At 43.6% G+C, this 25,694-nt stretch overlaps 1 protein-coding gene across 1 annotated transcript in view; it reads left to right on the top strand.

The window, feature by feature from the left end:
• The window catches only part of adgra1a (adhesion G protein-coupled receptor A1a), a gene marked incomplete at its 3' end in the record, with an annotated part of 96,120 nt that overhangs the window by 29,628 nt on the left and 40,798 nt on the right, over positions 1 to 25,694 (top strand). The window contains exon 2 of the mRNA XM_080048825.1: positions 1,802 to 1,925. Within this exon, the coding sequence (XP_079904951.1) occupies positions 1,802 to 1,925 (124 nt within the window). The remainder of the gene's footprint in view (positions 1 to 1,801; positions 1,926 to 25,694) is intronic.

The raw sequence follows: 25,694 nt of genomic DNA, 5'->3' as shown, positions 1-25,694 counted from the left end.
ATCGAAACACAAAAGCCTTGCGCGAGCGAAATAGCGAGTTGCCAGTTGAAACTCTGTGACGGTGTGTAACGGTGTCATTCACAGTGACACCTCGCCAGTGTGAGCCACGGAACAGAAAAGCCCTGTGGCTAAAATGAACCGGGGATATCCTGCCCGTTAACGTTGTTGATGTGGAAGGCTTCCGCAATCGGATTGAAACTGACAGCGCGACTAGAGAAAATATACAGTGAGCCTCCTCTCTCCGTTAGTTAGGGTTGCAAAATCTGAAGTCCGAATATTACGTTAGCAGCTGCTGTGCAGTTTTTTCTTTCAGCAACTCAACATGCACTGTAAAAAAAGGCAATAAGTTGATCTTTTTGTAGATTCATACTTCCTCAACGTGCAAATAAATGAGTTGTTCACAATCACATCCCTAGTAAAATATAAATTTTACTCTTAGATTGGAAGGTTTCACTGTTTATTTTTTTAGGGTGGCTTTTTAGGTGTAGGCTATGTTTGAGGAGCACATTTGGGAGTTTAATTTAATGCAATGTTGAAAGAATTTACAGAATTTTTATTTTGGGGCATCCCTACAGCGAATAATCGTCTTTAATAATCGTGATTACAATATCAATCAAAATAATCGTGATTATCATTTTTGCAATAATCGAGCAGCCCTACCTCCAGCCCACATTGTCTTTTGTCATATTCAAACTAGTCTCCTTGCTAACTCAAATATAATGAATTCATTAAAAGAGGGCACAGACACTGTCTCACTTTACCCCACAGCATTTGTCTCACTTTACCCCACTGCCACAATTTGAGAAAAAACTACCTCTCTCAGCAATTCAGGCTAATCATCAGTTATCATCATCACATAGTTTCATATGTTGGTAGTTCATGAACATGTATGATAGAAGTTTTTCTACCTGAATCAATTTGCTTTGGCACAACAATCGATTAAGTTGACAGCAAAACATTTACTTTTACATGCAAAAAATACATTTTTGTGAAAAAAACATGCTTACAAAATCACCATGAGGTCCTCTCTTTCATGGCCAAGGGGAAATGAGAGGGGCTTGAAAACATATATCTCACATTAACAAAAATGTGTTCCATTGCCTAGATACAGGGGGTGTCTCACATTACCCGATGTCTCACATTCCCCCGTTCTCCCCTATATATATGTATAAGTACCGGTAAACTAATAAAGCGTGAATTAGTCCCGCTTTGAATGGCGGGGTTTCCTTTCTAGGATCAGTAGCATGCACTTTTGAAAGGGCAATAACAAATGAGGACAGAGTAATGACACTTACGCACTCACTCAGCAACAATGGAGTTTATAAGGCTCGCCTTGCTCTGTAGTCCAGCCCAAAAAAAGTGTTTATTTGGCATTACACCAAAATTCACAACTACAGATAATGTGATTTTTATTTATATTCAAATATTATCATGATATTTGACTCATATGTGAACGTGTCATAGGTAAAATGAAACAAGGTTTTGAAATGCAAGAAAATACTTAATATTATGTGATTATTTAGACATTTCATTATGTATGCCATACTAACAACATCATTAATATGCTCAAATTAGTGCTGTTGTGATTCAGTTTTAGCAATAGTTCTTATTTCTTCCAAAGTACAGTATATTTAGTCACTTTTATATAAAAGTAAATGTTTTAATGTGTTTTGTAAAGGATTTCCTTAAAAAAAGGGCCACAAATTATAAAATGTATGTGGTTTTCAATAAAATTACCCAGCAGGCATAAGGGACAAGGACATCCATCTTTTTAACTTGTAACTCTATTCATTGTTTGCAGTGTGATCCGCATCAGCAGGATTGGCTGGCACACACTCCTCAACTTCCTCTTTCACATGGGGCTAACATTTGGAGTTTTTGCCGGGGGCATCAATCAGATCAACTTACCATTTACGTGTCAAATTGTGAGTTGTTGTTTTTCTACTTTCTAAGAAGTGTTATTTCAAAGCACTCCAAAAATGTGTTCTAAAAATGTGTTCTTAAATTGTCATTGTCATCATTGGAAGCTATTTCAATCTGGAGAGACTTAATGAACCAGAGGTTTAAAGAATGAACATTGATTTTGTTGAATGTGCAAAATCAGAAAGGTCTTTGGCGATTAGGCCCCATCGTGAAATTTAATCATCTGCAGGAGGTAGTGAAGCAATGGGCTGTGCAGAATATCCCCAAAAATAAATGTATACTTTACCTCATCAGGGGCAGCGGATTCTAGGTTACAGCAAAATAGAATTAGTCACAAACATGGTGATAATAGGAATGAAAGATAAGCATGACACGGATATGAGGTGAAGGATGTGGCCATCATAAGGATAAATCCCACCAAAATTGTTGATGGAATAAAGACGTCAGCAATGTCTGGATGCATAATATATGGTGTGTGCTTGCCCGACGGCCTACTGGGGTCATGATAGAGCTGAATGCATTGTGTGCTTGGCCCGACGGCCTAGTGGGGTCACGATTGACCTGAATGCATTGTGGACTTGCCCGTGTTAACTATAGCAGGGATATGAGAATACGTAATACAGTGAAAAACACCACCACTAGTTATATGCAGACTTACCCAATTAGGGCTTCAGAGATCTTTGGTTTGTTAGGATGGTATCAACATCAGGGCGAATGTAGGAGGTGAAGGCGGAAGAAGACCAGCGTCCCAGTTGTTGCAGAGAGCTGAATGAGAAGCCTATCCTAAAGGAGTGACTTGAGTAATGCTGAGGCGGCAGAGCACTTTTAATAAAGACCTGCTTAAAATGCTGACTGAACCAGAATCTTGACATGGGAGAATGCTCAGGCGTGAGGAATAAGGGGGAACATGAACTAATGATAGGTCATGGATTTAAAGGGACAAAAGGAGGAATCTGTACGAGCCACGATTACTGAGCAAACTCCTCCGCATTTAGAGTGCTTGAGATTGAGGCTGTAGTGACTATGCTGAAAGGACAAATCCAGAAATCAGATGTCTCTGTTAGGGTCGAAGGATTAAAAGAGGTAGTGAACTCGCCACATCTGAGAAATGCGTAAAAGGCTAACAAGAATACGGAGAAAAGCATGGCATCAATGTAGGGGGAAAATATACCTTCTCTGAGAACTGATAGCATTTTATGCAGGACAGCAAGGGTGATGGGACGTCTGTGATCAGGGACCGGAGGAGATGCTTTTGAGATGCCTTTTAGGATTCATTTAATTGCTGCATTGGAAAATAGGCTTGGGAATGAAGGGTTGTAGCATCTGATATTGAACTGAATTCCGGCCACCAGCCCTCGAATATACTGAGGCTTGAAATGGCGAACATCTATACAATAACAAATAAAAGCACACACCGTATTTATGATCACTGGTGTAAGTGGTACGCCAACAGAAACACAGAACAGTGCAAAAGTATTCCAGGCAAAATCCATAGATAGTATATAATATGGATGTAGTATCTGTGCTGACCTTAGTTATACACACGGCATCCAATAATCCTGGTTTATGCGCGTTGCCATCTTGTGAGATTTTTACTCCGCCTCACTTCGGGGGGAGGGAGATACGCCCATCAAGCTGACGTATACCTCCGAGGCAAAGTGAGGGACAACGGGCGGAGAGCTGTCACTCAAGAGATCGCGCAGATACATTTTAACCTCCAAAAGAATAAAAACTAGCGTGGTCCAAAAAAATTCACCCCCTCAGTGTTGTGATGGAGATATGACCAAAACATACAGACTAGAATGGTTTTGTGGACCAGGCTGTAAATAGGTTTAATAAGACTGTGAAAACGGCCTGTCTAACAAGTGAGTCAAAGGAAAATTGCTTAGTCTTGGTACCACCCCCAGTGGCCCTTCCGGTCTACTACAATGTTGGTCACTTCATTATTGGATGCTGGTAAAAATCGCTGAGGCAAAATCATAAGTTTTCACAGTAGAAGCAGCTAGACCCTTCCTCATGTATGCCCTAGCTGACTGAGTATATGCTCATGCTGCTATGATTTAGAACAGAGCTATAAGGTGGAGAAGGGGGACTTCTGTAGGCTCAAGGTGTGCCTCTGGACAGATGCTCCGGAATTTCTGAAAGTTAAAGCGGGAAAGCGAATCAGCGAGCGTGTTGTAATGACATGGCACGTGACGAGCCGTTATGATGAAGTTGTGAGTGACGGCAGACCATGTGTGATTTAAGGAAAGGTTGTCACTCCTTGTAACATACTTACCTGTGTTGGAACTAGTGACCACTCCGCGGAGTTTCTTGCTATTGATTGAAAATAAACCTTTTTGCTTCTACAAACGTATCATTGTTGCTTTTCTCACTACACTGCTGAGCGACCTTTATTGATAATGCCAACGACTGCTTGATTGTCGCACAAAACAGAGATGCGTTTCCGCGTCCAGTATTTGCCCCAGACGTGGCATGCTACGGCGATGGGGTAAATCTCATGCAGCGCGGAAGATGAGTCGAGATCTGAGAACGAGGGCCAGCGAACCACTGGCCTTGATAATACCCCCCAAAACCCACGGATGGAGCTGCATCCGTGAAAAACTTCAAGGAGTCAGAATATCGCACCAGATCGTCGTAGAAAAGGGTTATGCCGTTCCAGTTATCCAGTAAACACTTTGTTTAGCAAGATCCAGCAAAGAGCTTCAGAGACCTGATTGAATATGCAGGGACTGGTCCTGCAACTGAAGGTTAATCGCATGCCGAAGTAAAACTTGGAGTCCCACTTAATGCCAAATAAATGCCACTGCGAAGGGTGAGTGGGAACAATTTTAAAAGCGTCAGTAATATCCGCCTTTGAAAGCCAAGCGCCCTGTCCGGCTATTTTTATGAGCTTGAAGGCATTGTCAACGGTAGCATAATGAAGCTATTGACGCTGTGAAATGGCCCGGAACGAGGTGCCGACGGATCGAATATTAATCTTTTCTTCCCGGAGTATTTGCGTGTGGCTACGCCCAGAGGACTAGTGCGAAAAACTGAGAAAGGAGAGGAACCGAAAGGGCGGATAACATATCCTTTAGTCACCTCTTTCTGTAACAGCTGGACTACTATCTCGGGCTCTTTTAAAGCCAACTGCAGATTTTTTGCCACGCATGTGACGGATGGGAGAGAGAGGACCCCAACCTGAAAACCCTGAGAAAGACCCGTTAGCAGATGATCAACAAACAGGAAATCAGGATGAGAAGACAATTCAAATGCAAGTTGCTCAACGTTTATTGGCGTGGATCGGTGCTTCGTCAAAATGTTTTTGAACCACGCCGACTCCCTTTGCGTGGAGGAGCCCGGGATGGAATGACGCGCCGGGGGCAGACTGACCGGGGGAGTGCGTCCTTGCAACTGCTGCAAATGTGAAGGTACACGCAGTTGGGTAAGTGCACACGCTTTCGTTGAATTTATTACAAATTTGAGTGTTATACATTGTGCGCACCTGACGCCCATGGTTGTCGGGAAAGGTGTGTGATCTAAGCATAGATGAGCCCCAGTTAGAAGGGGACTGAAAAGGTACGTGGGGCAGAGAGCGGCTACGTGGCCAGTTTTCCCACAGGTTGAGCAGGTAATAGCTTGAGCACCTCCGGTTACCAGTACTAGTAGCTTGATGTCCAAAACGGACCAGTCCAGGCGGCTATTGGATTGGGCTAGGTAGAGTGCTGCTTTGCTTTGCTTGAGTATGATTTATGATACTGAAGAAATATGTTCCTGCCATATCTTATTTTGAGATCGGCGATCAGTGCCAGATAAGTGTCGAACTCTTGTCTTCGATCGGGGTAAATGGAGCAGATCACGTCTCTGTATATACCCCAGAGCAGCCAAGTCTCACGCTTTGGCCGTGAGACACACGCATATCAACCAGTTCACACGCTCACACGCCACACCTCCAATTTCTCATGCAGAGAAATGAATCCCCGTAATATATATGTATTTTTTTGGTACTTTTACTTTGAAAGTCTTATTTTGAAAAGCTAAACGGACTGAGTTCCGTGACATCCTCTTTCTGCACGCGCGGTTTCTTTATAGGTCCATGGCATGGACCTATAAAGAAATATCCATGGCCGTGTGCAGCCCGTAGCCGCAGCAGCCACTTGGCAAACCACCACGGCCACGCCCCCCTGCGTTACACTACAAAACTAATAAAAGACCGCCGCCTCCCAGTCCCGCCCTTTGTTCAAATTATATGGAAAATTAATGACAACAAGGACGCCGGTATTAAATGAACAAAGAGGTAAGAACAACTTAATTCAAATCAGTCACTTCACTTGATATATTCAAGCTTGTTTTGCATTATGTTATTGGGCTGGTTGACACACCAACACATTTTTGTTCTAAAATGTTGTCAACATTAATTGAATGAATGTATTGAGTAACTAAGCTTAGAGGTGGGAAAAATATGTTCTGAGAAGACATCAAGTGTCATAGATTTAATATAATAATGGTGAATTGAAATTGGATAATTGGATAACCCATACAATGTTGAATACATATAGAATAATTACCTTTATTACAGTTGAACCAAATGTTTTAACAATAGGCTACAGGAGATATTTGAAAGCACTACACATGCATTATAGGCTATTCAATTAAATTTGTGTCAGCGAAACCGTGAATGTTCTCTTTTACTTTACATAAAAATGAATGCAGAAAAGGCACACATTGCTTCATAAAAATTCACCAGAATGCAGGAAATTAAGTGTTTAATGCTCAAAATTTTCTGGGGGGGAACCCCAGACCCCCACTTACAATATGTCCACACCCAATGTGTAAGTAAAACCTGTCCTACGACTTTGCAATTCATGAATTTGTTTATTTTAATAAGATTTTTTATGTTTTATCACATTTTCCAATTGTCTTTTATTTCTGATTTATTATGAACAATATGTAAACTTGCAGGACACTAGCAAAAATGATTGGGTGGGAAAGAGGACACGGTTTTGGGTCCCTCGGCCAAAAAATCTCACTCCAAACTTTTGGTGAAACTTGGCAGCCCTGATACCCAATGCTACCTGCATGGGCGGCAGTGGCGAAGTGGGTAGGGAGTTCGCCTCTGGTGTGCAGGGTCGGAGGTTCGATCACCCGTCTCCCCGCCACATGTCGAAGTGTCCCTGGGCAAGACACTGAACCCCGAATTGCTCCCGATAGTTAGCTTAGTTAGCTTAGCACCCTAGTGCTAAGCCTACCCTGCGTGGTAGCTGCTGCTATCGGTGTATGAATGTGTGTGTGACTGGGTGAATGTGTACAAAAACAATGTAAAGCGCTTTGAGTCTGTGATAAACGGAGATATAGCGCTATACAAGTCCATTTACCATTTACCACAAACACAGAAAATGACAGATCTTTGTTGAGCCTTGGGTCGGCGGACTTGATTATAGCAGTTATATTATCTCCTGTAGCGATTGCTTTCTCGCACTCTAGGGAAGGCAAAATGAGGCTAACAAGGTTAATGTTTTTACCTTGTAATATTTGAGCCCTCTTGTGAGGAGTGATGCTTGCTGATTGAGGGATGTATTGCCTACCTAGCGGGGGCGCTGGGAACGCCGTGGCCAGAGAATGTTGAACGGTGCTGGTAGTAGGAATGGAAGGCTGGTGCATGGCAGCTTGAGTGGCAGTGATGGTGGCAGAAGTGGAAGCGGTAGCCAACGCTTTCTCCAGCTGCATTAGCCGAACATCTATGCTCTGGATGGAGCTGGCCAGACACTGCAAGGTGGACAACAGTGTGATGCTTGCATCCGGCTGCCTTGGAGCAGAGGATGATGCTGCAACGGGAGAAAGACTAGTGGAACACATATCGATCCTTCTCTTCGGCGGAGGAGCTTGAGTAGGCCTATCAGATTTTTTATCTCGTTTTCGCCCGTGAGCAGGCGCGGCTGCATTAATGTTGACATCAGGAAATGGCTGATACTCGCCCAGCTCGCCAATGACGTGGCACGCCAGCTCGCGAAGCTGGGGGAAAGGGAGACCTGGTGATGGAGTGATGGCGCACTCTTGAAGTTGAGAAAAAATGAAATCTGGTTCGGCTGATGGGCTAATCGGACGCTCCTGCGCCGGCCGTCCGATGAAATGGAAGGTGTATCAGGAAAAAAGCAGCTGCCATCAGGAGTCTCCTCGATCTGCTCCTCTAAATCGGACATAGCTGTAACTGAAAAAAACGCCAGAAGCCAGGGAAACGTGACGGTCGCTGTTGCCATTTGCATCGGAGCTAGAATGACAACTCTCAGCAAAAGGAGGAAGATTTTTAAACTTTGGCAGGAGCAACGTAATTGGCTCCCTGAGCTCGGGATGAATGTGAAAGGTTGAAGCTAATAGAGTGGACGCCCACGCGCTTTGAACAGGCCGGGAAGAATGAGTGAATGACTGAGGGAGGAGTCTGAATACGAGGTGCAGAATACCAGTCTTCCTTATAGAACTTTCGCTAAGCTTCATTCATCTTATTCCTCGAACCCATGATTACTTGCATGAATTATCAAGGACATGGAAGATGTTAACATATTTGGGATTATGGTAACATGCTTCCTGCTGTTTGGAGTTTGCTGGTTTCTGTTCTACCGCAAAGCTAGGAAGGCGATGGCAGCATGTTTGGCTTTAGAGAAGCTGCCCGTCATAGAAGGACTGTGTCGGGCTGTCAACACTCAGATTCAAGCGATATGCGAATGTAATCGCAAGCTGGAAGGAATTTCTGGACTTATTCGCAAGATTGAATCCATCTTGGAGAAGTTGTCAGACAGTGACGGATAAAGAGGCCACTAAATTTGGCGGGCAGTAAATTCCTGAGCTGGCCTGTACCAAAACAAATTTGCTATCTTATTCGGCTCCCGTACTTCGGCCTTGGAAGGCTGATATCACTCTACTCTCCTGGATGTTTATGCAGACAGATGCTCTGACCCCCCCACCCCCACTCCTCCTCCTGTGAACTTTTCTCTGGATCTTCGAGGTTGTCTCCACGGCAACGGTCGTGTCCACGTCACCAGCATCAGACGGAAGAGACACTGTTGACACGGCCTACACTTACACACACACAAAGACACATAACTCACACACCCCTGGCACTCAACGCCTTATCGACACCCCCCACCCCCTCTCCCTCCCCGTTACAGTATAGGATGCTGCAGGGGTTGCGGCGTGCCTGTTGGCAGCGTGCTCCCCCTAGTGTCTGAGCTGTGACACCTCCCCTCCCTATGACCCTTCCCCAATCCCCAACGTGCAAGTCCTAATTTTTTTTGTCTGTGATGTTTTTCTATGTGCTTACTGTGCTGAGGTTTTTTCCTAATTCCACACTGCGTTCCCTCTCCCTTTTTACCCTCGTTTACCCTCTTGTTTTCCCTTTTCTACCTATGATAAGGGGCGCAGGGCATGCTTGACAACTCTTCAGTGTATCCCTCCTGTCTCCCATGTAATGGTTACTGTCCTTTTATGGCACCAGGATTTCAGAGCTCTCGTCGCCGTCAGTGATCAGGCCAATGAGGATTGTGTCGTCAGCTAACTTTGCGATGGTGTTGGAGCTGTGTGTTGCCACACAGTAATGAGTGAACAGGGAATAGAGGGGAGGGCTGAGCATGCAGCCCTGGAGGGCGCTGGTGTTGAGTAGGGTGGAGGATGTGGTGGCTCTATCTGCACTGTTTTACCCATTAGGAAGTTCAGGATCCTGTCAGACAGGACGGTTTTAAGCCGGAGGTCCCAGAGCTTAGACGTAGCGACCAAATAGACCAGCGAAAATAAGCTGTATGGGTCGTGTTTGGTTAACAAAGCAAAGCGAGAGGCAACAAGTGTAAAAATAAGAAGTATCTGCCGCTGTTGTGCTTAAAGCTAGCGCTAGCTTTAGCATCAGTCAGAAGAGCAGCGAAGTCGGGCGACATACAGACTCTTACAGTGACGTCATGACGTTACTCTCTTGCCGGCTCTGGCCGATGGGAAACAAACCGGTTCACAACTGGTTCCAGGGTGGAACCAATTGCGAACCGGCACCAGCCTGGAACTTCCCGGTTCAACAGTTCCCGTTGGTGGGAAAGGGGTATCTGTCCCTGTACTGTAAGCACTGTTAATAGCTGTCCGGAGTGCATACATGGACTTGCTATACTACTCTTAATCACCCAAGTTGTAGGCGGCAGTCCATGCCTTAAATTTTACTCGTACATCTCCGTTAATCCAGGAAGAAAAAACCTCAGATTTCTGCTAGCCAGTGACAAACCCATTTAACAAATTATTAACAATGTAGCACCTTGTTTGAAAAAGTTAGCAATTATGTAGTCTCGCAAAGCCAGACCAAACTACAGCAAGTAGTATGGTCTGGATCCACTCTATTTAGAGCCGTCTATCCGGGGGGAAACTGGGCTGGCCTGTTTTTATTTCTTTAAACCAATCACAATCGTCTAGGGCGGGGCTGAGCCCGGGAAGCAGCAGCGGTGTCTGTGCAAAATAATGCCAGGGGTAAAGATAAAGTTTGAAAAACAGATGACCAATATTGATTTAAACGGGGACACAACCAAAACATGTGTGTTAAATCAGCTGGAGAGAGGGAGCATCTAATACAGCTGCTGTCTGTTCCTGGATATATATCTGCTAACCTAGCCCTACTGAAATGAGCCCTATGCACTACTTTAAACTGAATGAGCCCCAAGCGTGCACATGATGAGGATGAGTTAATCCTTTGTAAAGCATCCTCAAAGAGACTGTCCGACAACTCAATCATCAACTCGCCCTCCCACCTGGTCTTAATTTTTGAAAGGTCATGGTTTTCTAGAGACATTAGTTGAATTAGGTGAATATAACATTGATATCAGTCCATTTTTTGGACAGAGGAGTTTCATTTCTTCCCATGCTGCCTCAGTAGGGAGGACAGGGAATGAGGGAAACAGTGTTTTGACACAGTGGCGTATTTGGAGATACCTAAAAAAATTACTGCGTGATAGATCATATTTCTGGCATATATTTTCAAAACTATTGAACCCTTTACAGTACAAGCTTTTAAAACAGGAAAGCTGCTTCCTGCCCCACTGAGTAAATGTTAAGTCGAGAGAGGAGGCTGGAAATAAATGATTCTTACAAATAGGACTTAGAGGGGAGGGAGAGGTGAATTTATAATGATTTCGGAACTGGGCCCATATTCTAAGGGTGGACAGTACTACAGGATTGGAGGTAAATTCCTATGTGGGCGAGACTTATTAAAAGATTAGTTTTTCACAGTTACTTCCTGTTTCGAAGTGTTTTGGCGGGAAAATTCAAAAAAGTGTCTTTACAATGGATAGGCTGACAATCTGATTTTGCTCATAACTCCCCAACCAAACATTGCACATTCAAAAACTTTGACATCCACTTGTTTGGTACATTGAGCTGCATCTTTCTATCTATCATAGTTTTGCGAATGTTATCCATAGGGGGCGCCAAAACCACAAAAAGCAAAAAAAACACGTTTGGGGCTATAACTTCCACACCGAACATCCCACAGTCAAAAACTTTATATCCACAGATGCCCACAAGTCAGCTGCATCTTTTGCGATAGGCCAGGCCTATTTGCGTATGGAAATTTTTTTCACTACATAGCAAAAACTATGTCAGTCTCCAAAACACACACCTCCTACAGTTTTTGCCCGATTTGGACGAAACCAAAAGCATTATGGTCTACCGACTCCCACGAGCAAACGTTGCATAAATACTTTTTCTACGACCATCGGAAGACCAAATGGTAGCGCTTTAAAGATTTGCACATTAGCTACCTTGTACCAAACTGCTCCTTAATCCAAAACGATTCATCCTATTAACACCAAACTTCACACAAGTGTTTGTCCTATGGTTCTCAGGTTGGTTCTACTTTTTCGTTAAATTGCTCCAAAAGGAGCGCCAAAAACACACTTGAGCATCTTTCGCTGCGATTTTTTTGCCTTTTGGTCTATAACTCCCAGACCCAACATCCCACATTCAAAAAATGTACATCCCCGGATTCCGTGAAGCGAGGGGCCAGCGCCGCGGACGACCATGCCCGATCGCGAGTCGCGTGGGAGGCTTGGCCCCCGTTCACAACTGCTTGCAGTTCTAGTTATTATTTTTCCTTACGCAGAAGTGATGCCGCAGCCCAAACCATAAAGGGTTGGGACATGCCACTTGCATGGCTTATCCAGGTCCGTGCCTGGTACGCAGACAAAAAAATTCAGACATCCCGGCCACTAGGTGGCGCTACAACAAAGGAAAACGCGTTTTGGGCTATAACTTCCACACCGAAAGTCCGACAGTCAAAAACTTTATATCCACAAGTCAGCTGCATTTTGTGAGATAGGCCACGCCCATTTGCATATATATATATATAGATTTTTTGCTATATCGCAAAAACTGTGTCAGTCACCAAAACATACTCCTACAGTTTTCACCCGATTTGGACCAAACGCATTATGCTCTACCGACTCCCACGAGCAAAATTTGGAAAAATATTTTTTCTACGACCATTGGAAGACCAAACGTTAGCGTTTTAAAGATTTGCGAAAGTCCCTTATAAAAAAAAAAAAAAAAAAAAAAAAAAGGGATTTTCTTGAAACTCATGGGGCATACCTCAGTCTATAAAAAAATATGGTCAAGAAATACCTATGTGGGCGGGACATATTAAAAAAATTAGTTTTTAATTTTTTTTTTCTGTTTTTCGCCAAGTCTTTTGGCGGGAAATCAAAAAAGTGTCTTTACTGTGGAGAGGCTGACAAATCTGCTTTTGCTCATAACTCCCCAACCAAACATCGCACATTCAAAAACTTGACATCCACTTGTTCGGTACATTGAGCTGCATCTTTCTATCAAACATAGTTTTGCGAATGTCATCCATAGGGGGCGCAAAAAACCACAAAAAGCAAAGAAAATGCGTGTCGGGCTATAACTCCCTCACCAAACATCGCACATTCAAAAACTTTACATCCCCGGATTCTGTGAAGCGACGGGCCGGCGCCGCGGACGACGACGCCCGATCCCGAGTCGCGTGGGAGGCTTGGCCCCGTTCACAACTGCTTGCAGTTCTAGTTAAGTTTGTAGCCAGAAAAAGACCCAAAATTGTTCAATAGTGATACGATTACAGGGGCGCTAGCTTCTGGATTGCTTACATAGAACAAGAGATTGTCTGCATACAGAGAGACGCCATATTCCTCACTCCCACAGCCCACCCCCCGTAACAAAAACGATGACCTCAATGCAATCGAAAGAGGTTCAATTGCCACTGCAAACAGGAGCGGGTATAACGGACATCCTTGACGTGTCCCACGTGACGAGGAAAAATTTGGAATGAGATCGATTAGTTTGAATACATGCTTGTGGGGACGAATAGAGCAGACGGATCTATGCCAGAAATATGTCACCAAACCCAAACCTTTGCAATACGGCAAATAATTTCCACTCCACCCGATCAAAGGTCTTCTCCGCATCTAGAGAGATAACAGCCTCTGCAGTCAAGGAAGGACCGGGGGAGTAGATCACATTAGCAAGTCGGCGAATATTTGAAAGAGTGGCGACCCTTTATAAAGCCGGTCTGGTCCTCAGAGATTACTTTTGGCGGAACGGGTTCTAAACGATGTGCCATCACCTTGGCTAAAATTTTTATATCAACATTTAGGAGGGAGATAGGACGGTAAGAGCCACAGTTAGTAGGATCCTTGTCCTTTTTGAGGAGTAGTGTAATCGTAGCTTGTGTGAGGGTTGGGGGCAAATAACCCTTTCCCAATGATTCATTAAATACTTCTAGCATAATGGGTTTATCTTTAAATTTCTTAAAAAATTCAGGAGGGGTAACCGTCAGGTCCTGGAGTTTTACCAGTTCGCACATCCCCGATGGTTGCAGTGATCTCTGACTGTGTAAGAGGTCGGTCTAACCCTATCTCCAGGCTCAATAGTAGGTATTTCCAAAATATCTAAGAAACGGTTCATATTTATAACATCTAATGGGAATTCAGAGGCGTAAAGTGTAGAGTAAAATGTTGCAAAAATATTATTAATTTCCTTTGGGTTGGTGACTATATTCTGATCTTGATCTCTCACTTGGGGTATGAGCCGTGACGCAGCCTGGCGTTTCAGCTGGTGAGCCAGCAATCAACTAGTACTCATAATAAGTGCTTTGGGTCCGCAGCAACAAGTATTCAGCCTGGTTGGTGGATAGAAGATTGAGTTTAGACTGTAAAGCTATCCGTTCTTTTTATCATTCTGGGGAGGGGCTTTCAGAGTAGCTGCGGTCTAAATTAAAAATTAAATCCGGCAAGTCTTTTATTTGTTTACGCCGTTCCTTATTAGCATGCGCTACATAGGAGATAATTTGTCCTCTTAAGTACGCTTTTAGAGTTTCCCAAAGTAGGGAATATGATATACCTTCCTTCTTGTTTACTTCCAGAAAAGTATCTATATTAGTAGTCACATGTTCACAAAATTTCTCATTTGAAAGCAGCAAGGATTTAAGTCTCCAGAAGGATTGCTCTCTAACAGATTCCACTGCAGGGATGAAAGAGCTATCTATAAAAAAGTAACCTATCCTTGAGAAAGAATGGTGGACATGAGAAAAGAAAGAAAATTGTTTGGAGGTTGGATTTTGAAACCTCCTTGGGTCTACACAGCCATTTTGTCTCATAAAATCTGAGAAGACCCTTGACATTACAGATGGTGAAGCAGATTTAGGGCTAGATTTATTGAGCAATGGGTCAATTGTACAATTCAGATCTCATGCAAGGATCAATCTATGTGTATCTAAATTAGGGAGGGATGACAGAAGCTTATTGGCAAATACAGCATCGTCCCAATTAGAGGCATAGACGTTCACCAACAGAACAGGTGTTTGAAATAGGAGGCCCGAGACAATGACATATCGACCATTGGGGTCTGCAATTATAGCAGTTAGTGAGAATTGAGTTAGTTTATTAATCAAAATTGCCACCCCTCGTGATCTGTTATTACATTTAGAATGGAAGATATGATTGACCCATGCTTTACGAAGTCTGGTGTGATCTTCTAACCGTAAATGTGTTTCCTGCAAAAATAAAACATCAGTTTTAAATTTTGTAAGATGAGAAAAAATCCTAGACCGTTTCACAGGACTGTTCATCCCCTTAACATTCCAGGACACAAACCAAACTGCAGCTCCCCCTATTGGGCTTATAACGCCTGCATTATTTATCATAGCAGACATCCAAAATGGGTATGATTAGCTCGAACCACATAGTGTATAAGTACGTGTATGGTCATAAGTGATGTCCAGTTGTGTAGAAGTAAAATAAAAACAATGATAAATAAGTTTTACCATAGCTGTGTGCATCCTTAGAAGATAAAGTGTTGCCATATAAATAAAATGTTCCCCAGTTTTCATGAAACTTAAGTCGGAAAACAAAAAAAAAACCATTGAACACCCCCAACCTAGATCTTCTTCCCCAAACAAAGAAAACCGCAGGAATTCCCAGATGAAAGACTTCCAAGACATCCAGCGTCTATAACTCCTATCCTAACCTGAGGGTGGCTCCCCTCTCAGTAAATGATGTATGTTCTACCTATATACAATTATCTATTTGGCTCAAAAAGAAGAGAGGGACCAAACTAAATAAATAAATAAAATGGAAAATAATATAATATATCTCCGGTTTGCATCTGGATCACCAGTGCTCACTGTACAATTACAAAGGGCACGATTGGACTAAAAGTATTTCAAATAAATCAGAGTGGCTGGCCTGGTTAAACTAAAATTAATTCAGCCTTTTCAGGACAGATAATGTCACTTATTTTACCCTACTAAAATTGACCATAGTCTGTAAAATGGCCATATGCAAAGTTATGTGTGAAAGCCACACCAACTAAAACATAACTGTGCCATGCTAGAGAATAAAACATAACTGTTGTATATTTAAATCCCAGAGGCCCCAGGATTGTTATTGTACCACAAACGTGTATGAACCACATTAGACCACATTAACTTAAATATAATCGTGTCAGTAGGCATGTAGCTTATTTTTTTTTATTTTTTTTTTTATAAAATAAATATTAACCAAGCCATATAGCAAACAGTCCCAAAGAATCAAAGTGTCTAAGCCGAAAGCTACGCTTAATTTCACCTTTTCACAGATAGTTTGTGCTCCAGCATCGTTTACTCTCCCCAGTGATGCTCGTAGAATTCCCTGGCCTTCTCCGGTGTCTCGAAGAACAGCGTCTGTCCGTCGTGCAGGAAGCGGAGCCGGGCGGGATAGATGAGAGCGAACCTGACGCTCTTCTTGTACAGGAGGGATTTCACTTCTTGCCGAGTTCCCCGCTGACATCCTCATGGAAAAATACCTTGTGTCCCCTGAAGAACAGCTGCTCTCGTTTCCTCGTTATTATGCGGTGTTTGTTTTGGAAGGAGTGGAAGAGAACGAGGAATATCCTCGGCCGTTTGGGGCTGGGGCCAGAGTCTGCGGTCAGCTTGTGTCCCACTCGGTGCGCACGGGAGAGAATGACGGGATGTGGGAAGAATTCTTTTCCCAGGACTTCCTCGAAAAATTCAGTTATGAACTTAACTGTGTCCGGCCCCTCCAGATTCTTTGGGATGCCGACAACTTGCAGATTGGACCTACGGGAGCGAGTCCTCCACTTTGTTTTTCAGCCTCTCGTTCTCAGCTACAAGTGCGGCGCATGTTGTTTTGATAGCCTTGATCCTGTCGCTGTGGTCGTTTAGCCCTTCTTCCATGTCATGGATGCGTTCTTCGTGGGAGTCAAGAGACAATTTTACCCGCTCCAGGGATGCCGAGATTGGTGCCAGTGCCTCGCCGAGTGCTTTTTTCAGGAGGGAGTGTGCGAGGTCGGAAGAAGCACCGAGTGGAGCTGAGCAAGATCAGCAGGTAACCTCGAGCTTGGGCTAGCTTGTGCGTCCATGTTGTCTTCACTTGTAGCATCTTCGTCCATTTCTGCAGTTTTTTGCCCTCGGCCGTGTCTCCTTGGACTCATTTAGTCGTGCAAAGTTATTTCTTAAAGTACACTGAATCAAAGCAAGACTCGCCAAACTTTATGCCGAAAAAATTAGGTAGAAAATAAAAAGTAATTCGGGAGCCACTTCTCATACGTCTGCTCGCTACATGCTCAAACCGGAAGTCTGGGTCGGCTTTTAACTGAAAAATAACTTTTCTTGTGGTGCTTGTGTATATATATATATATATATATATATATATATATATATATATATATATATATATATATATATATATATATATATATATATATATATATATATATATATATATATTTTTTTTTTTTTTTAGATATTTTTTTGGCATTTTTATGCTTTTTTATTGATAGTGTAGAGACAGAGTTGAAATGGGGCAGAGAGGGGATGACATGCAGAGAACAACCGCGGGCTGGAATCGAACCCGGGTCTGCTGCTGGCCGAGGCCCATGGGGGGGGACGCCTTACCAACTGAGCTAAAGGCGCCCCCCTTGTGGATATTTTTGATATTTTTGAAGGAAGTCCACTTCTCTTCTCTTGTGTGAATGTGTATGACTGCTGTATGTTTGAGGTGTTGGTCGGAGGGGCCGTTGGCGCTGAATGGCAGCCACGCTTCCGTCAGTCTGCCCCAGGGCAGCTGTGGCTACTCTCGTAGTTTACCACCGCCGGTATGACTGTGTGTGAACGAATTGAACCTGGAACCATGTATGCTTTGAGTCCTTAGGGAATAAAGCGCTATATAAATCCTATCAATTATTATAATTATTATTATTATTCTCACGTTCAGTCACTCTTAAAGCTCTCCATTTGTAGATGATTTGCCTCACGGTGGACCGATGGAACTCAAACCTTTTTTTAACCCTTAGGGCCCGTTAGCGCGTTTTACGCGCTTTTAATTTTATTTTCTTTTATAATTTTGGCTGTGTTCATGCATATGTCATGAAATCTGGCAATAAAGTGTAGTTTTACATGATAATGTTATTTCCTGCTCAGCTCTTACAGTAAGGCTAAAATACACTGTATACAAACAAGAGTTACATTCAGACTGCTTAAGCGCGTTTTACGCGCATTGACTCCCATTCAAACAGCATTTTTTCAACTCACTGCAATTAAAGCACAATTGATGCATTTTTTTTATATCTGGGTGTCAATCTAGACTTCTACCTTGAAATTGATAATTTTTACTACTCTCCACCATATTACGTCATTATTATTTGGCAAGTAGAGAAAAAACATGCTATTTCCACTAGATGGCATTGTCACAATTCCTCCTCCATTTAGCTTTAACTCTGAGGAGTGTGTGTGTGTGTGTGTGTGTGTGTGTGTACCTTCCTGTGTCTGAATCCTCCTTGGAGAGCTGGGATGTTTCCTCTGACTTTCAGCAGTGCAGAATTCAGTTGGCCCCACCAACACCCATACAGAGATATACTCCTGCTGCCACTGGAATGGTACAGACTCGTGTCAAGGATACAACAACTCTTATTTGATACATGATTTTTTACATTTACTAACCCTACACGTTCTGTTTCGCGGATGAAAAACACAATGATCAATCAGTTACTGTAGAAAAACACAATGCTTGAAAAGTCAAGCACAATCAATCCTGTTTACATAGATATATTTTGATTTTCTCAACCATAGAACAGCACTCTATTCCCCACTTTTTATTCCCATATTTCTAACCCGACTGTGTGTGGTCTGTATCCAGTGTATGAAGTTTCGAGTCAGGGCTGACCTGATCGATACATCACACTCCTCACATGAAATCACCTACACACAGGAACCACCCAACATAAAACTCTTATATTTTAAAATTAAATCATAAAAAAGAAACAACCATCCATACTATATGTTACACCTGTTTACACCGTGCGGCAATAGCACAATCAACTGCTCCAGTAGGTAATAAGCTAAGCACCCGCGCACATCATATTCGACCTGCAGGAAATTAATAGAACACTACACAACGTTACTGAGGTTCAGTATATTTAATAACCCCAGGAATTACAAAACATGACTGCAACTTACATTTACTCTATATTTGGGCAGCTGTGTTTCCTGCGAACTTCTAAAAAACTCCAGAAACCCACACACTGCACGGCGGCCTACCATCACAATGCACAATCCTATTGATTGTACTTAGTGGTAGGTAGATGCAGGGCTCACTACACACCTGATGGGTTCCTTTACAATGCGTTCACCCCGACGGCTTAACCTCGACCTACCCCAACTTACCCCACTTGTTAGGTGCGTTTACAAGCCTTTATCCGGTCTCTGCAATTAATGTTTTAACTATACAATCCTATTGATTGACATCAGCGGTCTCATGTTACGTCTGGAGTCAATTCGCCAACTTTTTGTATTTTTATTTTTTATTATAAAAGCATTCATCCATCAAAAATGTTATAAAAAGGAAAATAAAAATAAAATTCTGCTCATGCAATTTTTACACCATATAATCATTAATTAGGGCCCGAGCACCGACCGGTGCGAAGCCCTATTGAAACCGCCAGGATTTTTATTATTAATATTCCGAATCGTTTTTGGCACTTTTCACCCCCTTCCCGTCATGCATAACTTGAAAATGTTTTGCGTACCCATCAGACCTGCAAAAAATTGCAATGTATCAGTGGTTCAAGATTTGATCTCAAAAACGGCGCCCCCTATGGCCAAAAACTGTTTTTCAGGAAATGCATGCTCAAAAATTGGGCTAAAAGCCTGACATTTTAGGACAACATGTAATGGCCCAAGGCGCACATAAATGCAATTTTAAGTCATTAGCCAAAATCAACAGGAAGTCGGCCATGTTGGATTTAGTGCCTAAAATCGCCAAAACCATAATTTCGCATTTCGACGAACTCGTCCTAGAGTTTTTACGCCAGGTACGTCAAACCACTGCTCAAGTACTCAAAACGCTTGCCCGATGTTAAATTGCGAAAATATTTCAAAATCACAGTAGTACCAGTGATCTATTGGGGGTCAAAGTTGACGTAAACATCATAATTAACGAACCTCATGAAACTTTAATTCATCATAACTCAGGCTGTGTTATACCTAGCTGCACCAAATTAATAACCCAAATGTATCTTTGCAGGCCCCACAAAAAAGCCTCTTGAAGCCCCGCCCCAAAATCAACAGGATTTTTTTTAAAGTGAAATATGTGAATTTCTGGCTTTCAAATCATCAAAATGTTCAAAAATTAATAACTCCTAGCAGGAACATATTTAGAAAAACGACCATTGTAGGGACACTCATCTATCATGGAATATACACCACAAAAAATGTTGTTTGATTCCGAATAACTATGACGAGATGGGAGCCGATATTCGCCAAAATGGCGCCTAAAGTCAGAACTCCACATTACTCTGCAGGATTGCAGAGCAAAGTGGACTCATAACAACTTTTTGTGCAAAAAAAAATATGATAGGGTACGTCCTCCGACATGGAAGATGATATACCCGAAAGCTTGTTTTATCCGGAATAACCGTCTTGCAGAACGGGCGCCACATTCGCCAAAAAACATCAAAAATGAACCTGATGAACCCTTTGAATTATCATAACTCAGGCTGTGTTATACTTAGAACCACACAATTTTATACAGCAATGTACAATCCCAGTACAAACAAAAAAGCCTCTTGACGCCCCGCCCCAAAATCAACAGGAAATGTTCTTTTTAGCAATATTCGCCAAAAAAACAGGAAGTTGCCCTAACTCCACCATACTCTGTCTCATCTTCTCCAAATTTGGTATGGTAAATGAGACCCAAGGCCTGAGAAAGCCCAAACACTAATATTCATACAAAGTGAGAGCGCCATCTGTCAAAACGCCTTCGCTGTAGATTGGCGTCTTCGAAGTTGACGCCAAGTTGCTGTAACTCCACTATACTCAGTCTGATCTTCTCAACATTTGATAGGCTTAATGAGACCCAAGGCCTGAGTAAGCCCACACAATAATATTAAGAAAAAGTGAGAGCGCCAACTGCTGGGTCAAGTAAATATTGCATGCTAGTTATTTACCTTCAAGTCCTACACACTTGATCAAATCAACCTCAAAGCAGCTCAGGGAGGTCTAGAGACAACGATGACACGGGAAGCCGGTTCTCTCGGCTCCGTGGCCTTCGTAGTTTCTCGGCGTCGTCGCCACGGAGCCGGAAGTCGCTGTAATTTCGCTCTGCGTTGTCCCACGCGCTCCAAACTTCACCCGCCTGGTAAGAGCCCAGGCCCGAGGTCGTCCTCGCATCCGCATCAAGCGCGTCGCGGCAAGTTCCGCGCTTCCGGCGACAGGTATCGTAGTGCCGTGCGCTCCGAAGAGGAGGAGACCGCGGCGCGTTCTCTCACGCGGTTGCCCGGAGCGCCGAGGACGGCCGGGACGGCGAGCAGCACGGAGGTGCGAGGGCCCGGTCATCACTGCTTGCAGTTTTAATTAATTAATTACGTCACTTAAATTTAGCACCAAAAAGCTGCTGAGAGCGCTCTCTGAGTGAATAGAAGCCAGATGTTAAGGTGTGGCTGAGCTGGAAATGTCCAGGCCTCGAGCCGGGTCAAATAGTCCTTCTTCTCGCCTGGTCCATGTCGGTTGTCACCATTTTGATAGGAAAAATATTTCTTGTTCTTTTAACCAGAGTTGAAGAAGGAAAAACAAGTAGAAGATTTATTTCAAAGCTTAAAGGTTTATTATCTAAATTGAGTGAGCAGAAACATGTAGGCTACATGGAGCTTACTGGTTCTCAAAAAGCATCCCCAGTAAGACGGAAGATAAAATGGTGAGACAAAGTGTTGTATGGAAACAAATACATTATTTTTGATTGGTTGACTGTGTTAGAGGCTGGCCGTAGATGTTAGGCTTGGCTTCCCGATGACGTCTTCTTCTTGCTTCAGAGGCAGGCAGTTTCAGTAGATACTTTTTATATACAGATATATACAGTGTTTTTATGTGCACTTACAATATGGTGGGCCTTAAGTGCTCAAGAATGTGAAGTTAATAAACATACAAAAGTGTGCAAAATAGAGTATATAGTGTAAAAACCATATGATTATGAAATAAAAATTATTCTCACACATGGTTATTTAGAGTCATAAACTTTCCTAGCTTTGCACAACACTTCTGTTCAATTTCCCTGTACCTGAATCCTATATACAGTATATTTCTTTAACAGTTTATTTCAGATCCAAGCTATTGTTGCCAGGTATGCACCACATCCTAAAATATCTGTACACATTTTAGTTGGAGAAATTACTGTCAAGGCCTGATGTGTGATGTGACTTTGGGGATACTGCACCGTATCAGAGTGAAGGTATTGAATATTTTTTCTCTTTGTCGTGTTGCCATTTGTTGACGGTCACAGCCTTCTCCACAGAGAGCAAAGTTTGAGTGCCAGCTCGTCGGGGTGACATGGTGTTTAAACCGTCCAAAGAACTGATTCAGTTCGTTGAGGAAGCTGATGTTGTCCTGACAGGGGGAGGGGGCAGCCTTGTAACCTGTGATGGACTTGATCATAGACGTCTGGTGTTACCCGGGTCCTGGAAAAAAACATGGATCTGCTTTCAAGAGTGCTGCATCCATCTGAAAGACTTTTTACAATTTTTGACTTTTCAGAGTCCGTTAAATCTCTTTTTTGGCCCATTTTGGCTGAGAAAGAGAAACTGCCTAATAATTATGCAGACCTTGATATAGAGTGTTGATCTCCTTAGGCCACACCTTAACTCATTACACAAATACACATCACCTGGTATGCTTAAATCCAATAAGAACTTAGGTTTATACAGCTTAAAGTTGGGAAATATGCATAAAAATTATGATATGGCCAAAATCCTCACTTGCCTAATAATTGTGCACACAGTGTAAATGCATAAGACTGCACCTCTGTTCTTACCGGAGTCGCTATTTATGTCGTAGCGGTGGGCTGTACAACCTGTTATTTCGATAGCTGTGTCCGGTATGGATTAGTGAAGCCAGGTAGTGAATCTTGGTAGCGTTGTTACAGGAGCAGTTTTTGTGTAGACGCACACACCCCCACCTCTGGATTTACCGGTGAGAGCGCAGCTTCTGTCTGCTCTAAGTGTAGTAAGCCCCTTCAGGCTAATGGCAACGTCCGGGGACATGCCGGTGGCTGCGCAGGACATTGAGTTGTGGGCGTACTCTATCCACGCAAGATGGTCGCTCCAAGACGAGGGTTTGCGCGCAGCCACGCAGCGCAGTGCAGTTCCCAGGTCCTGATTCGCTCTCTCAACCTGCCCATTGGTGGGTTGTATTCCGACGACAGGCTGACCGAGGCTCCCAGCGCACGGCAGAAAGCCTTCCACACTTGGGAAATGAACTGGGGGCCTCGGTACGAGACAAGGTCAGTGGGAATCCCGTGGAGGCGCACCACATGCAGAACGAGCAGCTGGGCAGTTTCGGTGGCAGAGGGGAGCTTCGGGAGGGCAATGTAGTTCACTGCCTTAGAAAACCTGTCCACAACTGTGAGGATGACTGTGTGGCCATTAGAGGGGGGAAGACCAGTCACGAAGTCAAGGCCAGTGTGAGACCAGGGCCGGTCAGGACCAGGCAGGGGGCGTAGCAGGCCAGCAGGGGGTTGATGGGAGGACTTGGCCCGAGCACAAACCGTGCAGGCAAGAACGAATGCCCGGGTGTCAGCGCCCATCGCTGGCCACCAAAAATGCCTCTTCAGGAGTGACAGGGTGCGACCCACTCCAGGGTGACAGGCAAAGCGCGATGTGTGGCCACACACCAGAACTTGCAAACAAACCGAACTGGGGACAAAGAGGCGGTTAGGAGGGCCGTTGCCCGGGTCTGGTTCGATGGCTTGGGCCTCCCGGATGAGGGACTCTATCTCCCAGTTGACAGCAGCCACTTTGAGGCAGGAAGGAGAGAGGATAGTGTCAGGGGGGGGGGGCGATGTGTTCACAGTGTTGAACTGACGAGAGAGGGCGTCCGGCTTGACATTACGTGACCCTGGACGGTAGGTGAGGGTGAAATTAAACCGCCCAAAAAACAGGGACCACCGGGCCTAACGGGAATTTAAGCGCTTGGCTGTCTGGATGTAAGACAAATTCTTGTGGTCGGTCCAAACCACGAACGGCTGTTCTGTCCCCTCAAGCCAGTGCCGCCATTCCTTCAATGCCAGTTTCACAGCCAGCAGTTCTCTGTTATCCACATCATAGTTACGCTCAGCAGGAACCAGCCGGCGAGAGAAAAAGGCGCATGGGTGAATCTTCTCATCAGAGGCCGAGCGCTGGGACAGGACCGCCTTTACCCCAGTGTCAGATGCATCGACCTCCACGATGAACTGCCTGGAGGGGTCTGGTTGGATAAGAATGGGGGCAGACGAGAAAAGCCTTTTAAGACCAGAGAAGGCAGCCTCCGCCTCAGGCGTCCAGGCAAATGGGAGGGCAGGAGAGGTGAGAATTGGCAAACCCCAGAAACTGCTGCAGTTTCTTGCGGGAATCGGGGATGGGCCAGTCTGTCACAGCACTGACCTTCTCGGGACAGGTCCTCACTTGCCCGCTCTCTTTCAAAGGTTTTTTTATTCATCAAAAGATTTGCAAAGCAAATACAGTACAATGATTTAGTTTTTCCCCTTTTTTCCTCCCCCGAACACACCCCGCCCATATCCCACCCCCCCCACCCAACCACAAACAATCCTGCATCAAAAAAAAAAAAAAACACAAAAAAAAACAACACAAATAAAAGAAAAAAGAAGAAAAAACAATACACAATGTTAAAAAATTACATAAACGAAATACACGCTACAAGAAACAAATAAACAATCGATATAAAAAAAAAAAAAAAAAAAAAGCTACTCTTCAACTATTGTGGTCGGTTTCTTAAAGTAGTCTAGGAAGGGGCGCCATATTTTATGAAATTTAGTCTCAGATCCCTGGGTAGTGCAACGAATTTTCTCCAGATTCATACATGACATAATGTCTCTAATCCAATGTGAGTGGGAAGGAGGAGCAGGGTCTTTCCATTTAAGTAAGATAACCCTATGAGCAAGTAGAGAGGTGAAGGCCAGTACCTTTAGCTTCACTTTAGGCAGGCCTGAATTGGGAGCAATGCCAAAAATTGCAGTGAAAGGGTTCGGCTTAATTTGATGCTGAATTACTTCAGAAATTGTTTGAAAAACTGATGTCCAGAACTCAGTCAAGGTGGGACACAACCAGTACATGTGAAAGAGTGATGCCGGTGCGCTCTTACAGCTGTCACAGGTCGGGTCTACATCGGGGAACATACGAGCTAATTTAGTTTTAGATATGTGGATACGATGTACTACTTTAAATTGCACAAGAGCGTGTCGGGCGCACATGGAGGTAGAGTGTATCCGACCCAGGACTGAATCCCACATGTGATCTGTGAAGGCAGAGCCTAGGTCCTGCTCCCACAGGGTTCTTATAGCTGCTAAAGAGGGGCTATGCAACTTTGAAATAAGGTTGAAAAACACAGAAATTGAGCCTTTTAATGTGGGGTTTACAGAAAGAAACAAATCGACATGATTGGCTGGCGGTTTATAAGGGAATTGGGGAATTAACTTCTGCGTAAAATGCCTGATTTGCAGAAATCGGAAAAAATTAGTCTTTTCGATACCAAAATGTTTTGTCAATTGGGAAAAACTAGCAAATAGATCATTAATAAATAAATCACCGATGCATTTTAAGCCTTTTTTATGCCAGATCTTGAATGCACCATCCACCGTCGAGGGAATAAATAAATGATTAGCTGCAATTGGGCTGAAAAGTGAAAAATTCTGCATTCCAAAATTCTTCCTAAATTGGGTCCAGATTCGAAGGGAGTGCTTAATCATGGGATTACTATC

The sequence above is a fragment of the Ammodytes marinus genome (genome assembly GCF_949987685.1).
Source record: "Ammodytes marinus genome assembly, chromosome: 20".
Taxonomy (NCBI): Eukaryota; Metazoa; Chordata; class Actinopteri; order Uranoscopiformes; family Ammodytidae; genus Ammodytes; species Ammodytes marinus.
Note: the sequence above shows the minus strand (reverse complement) of the source record. Positions and strands in the feature narration are given on the sequence as shown.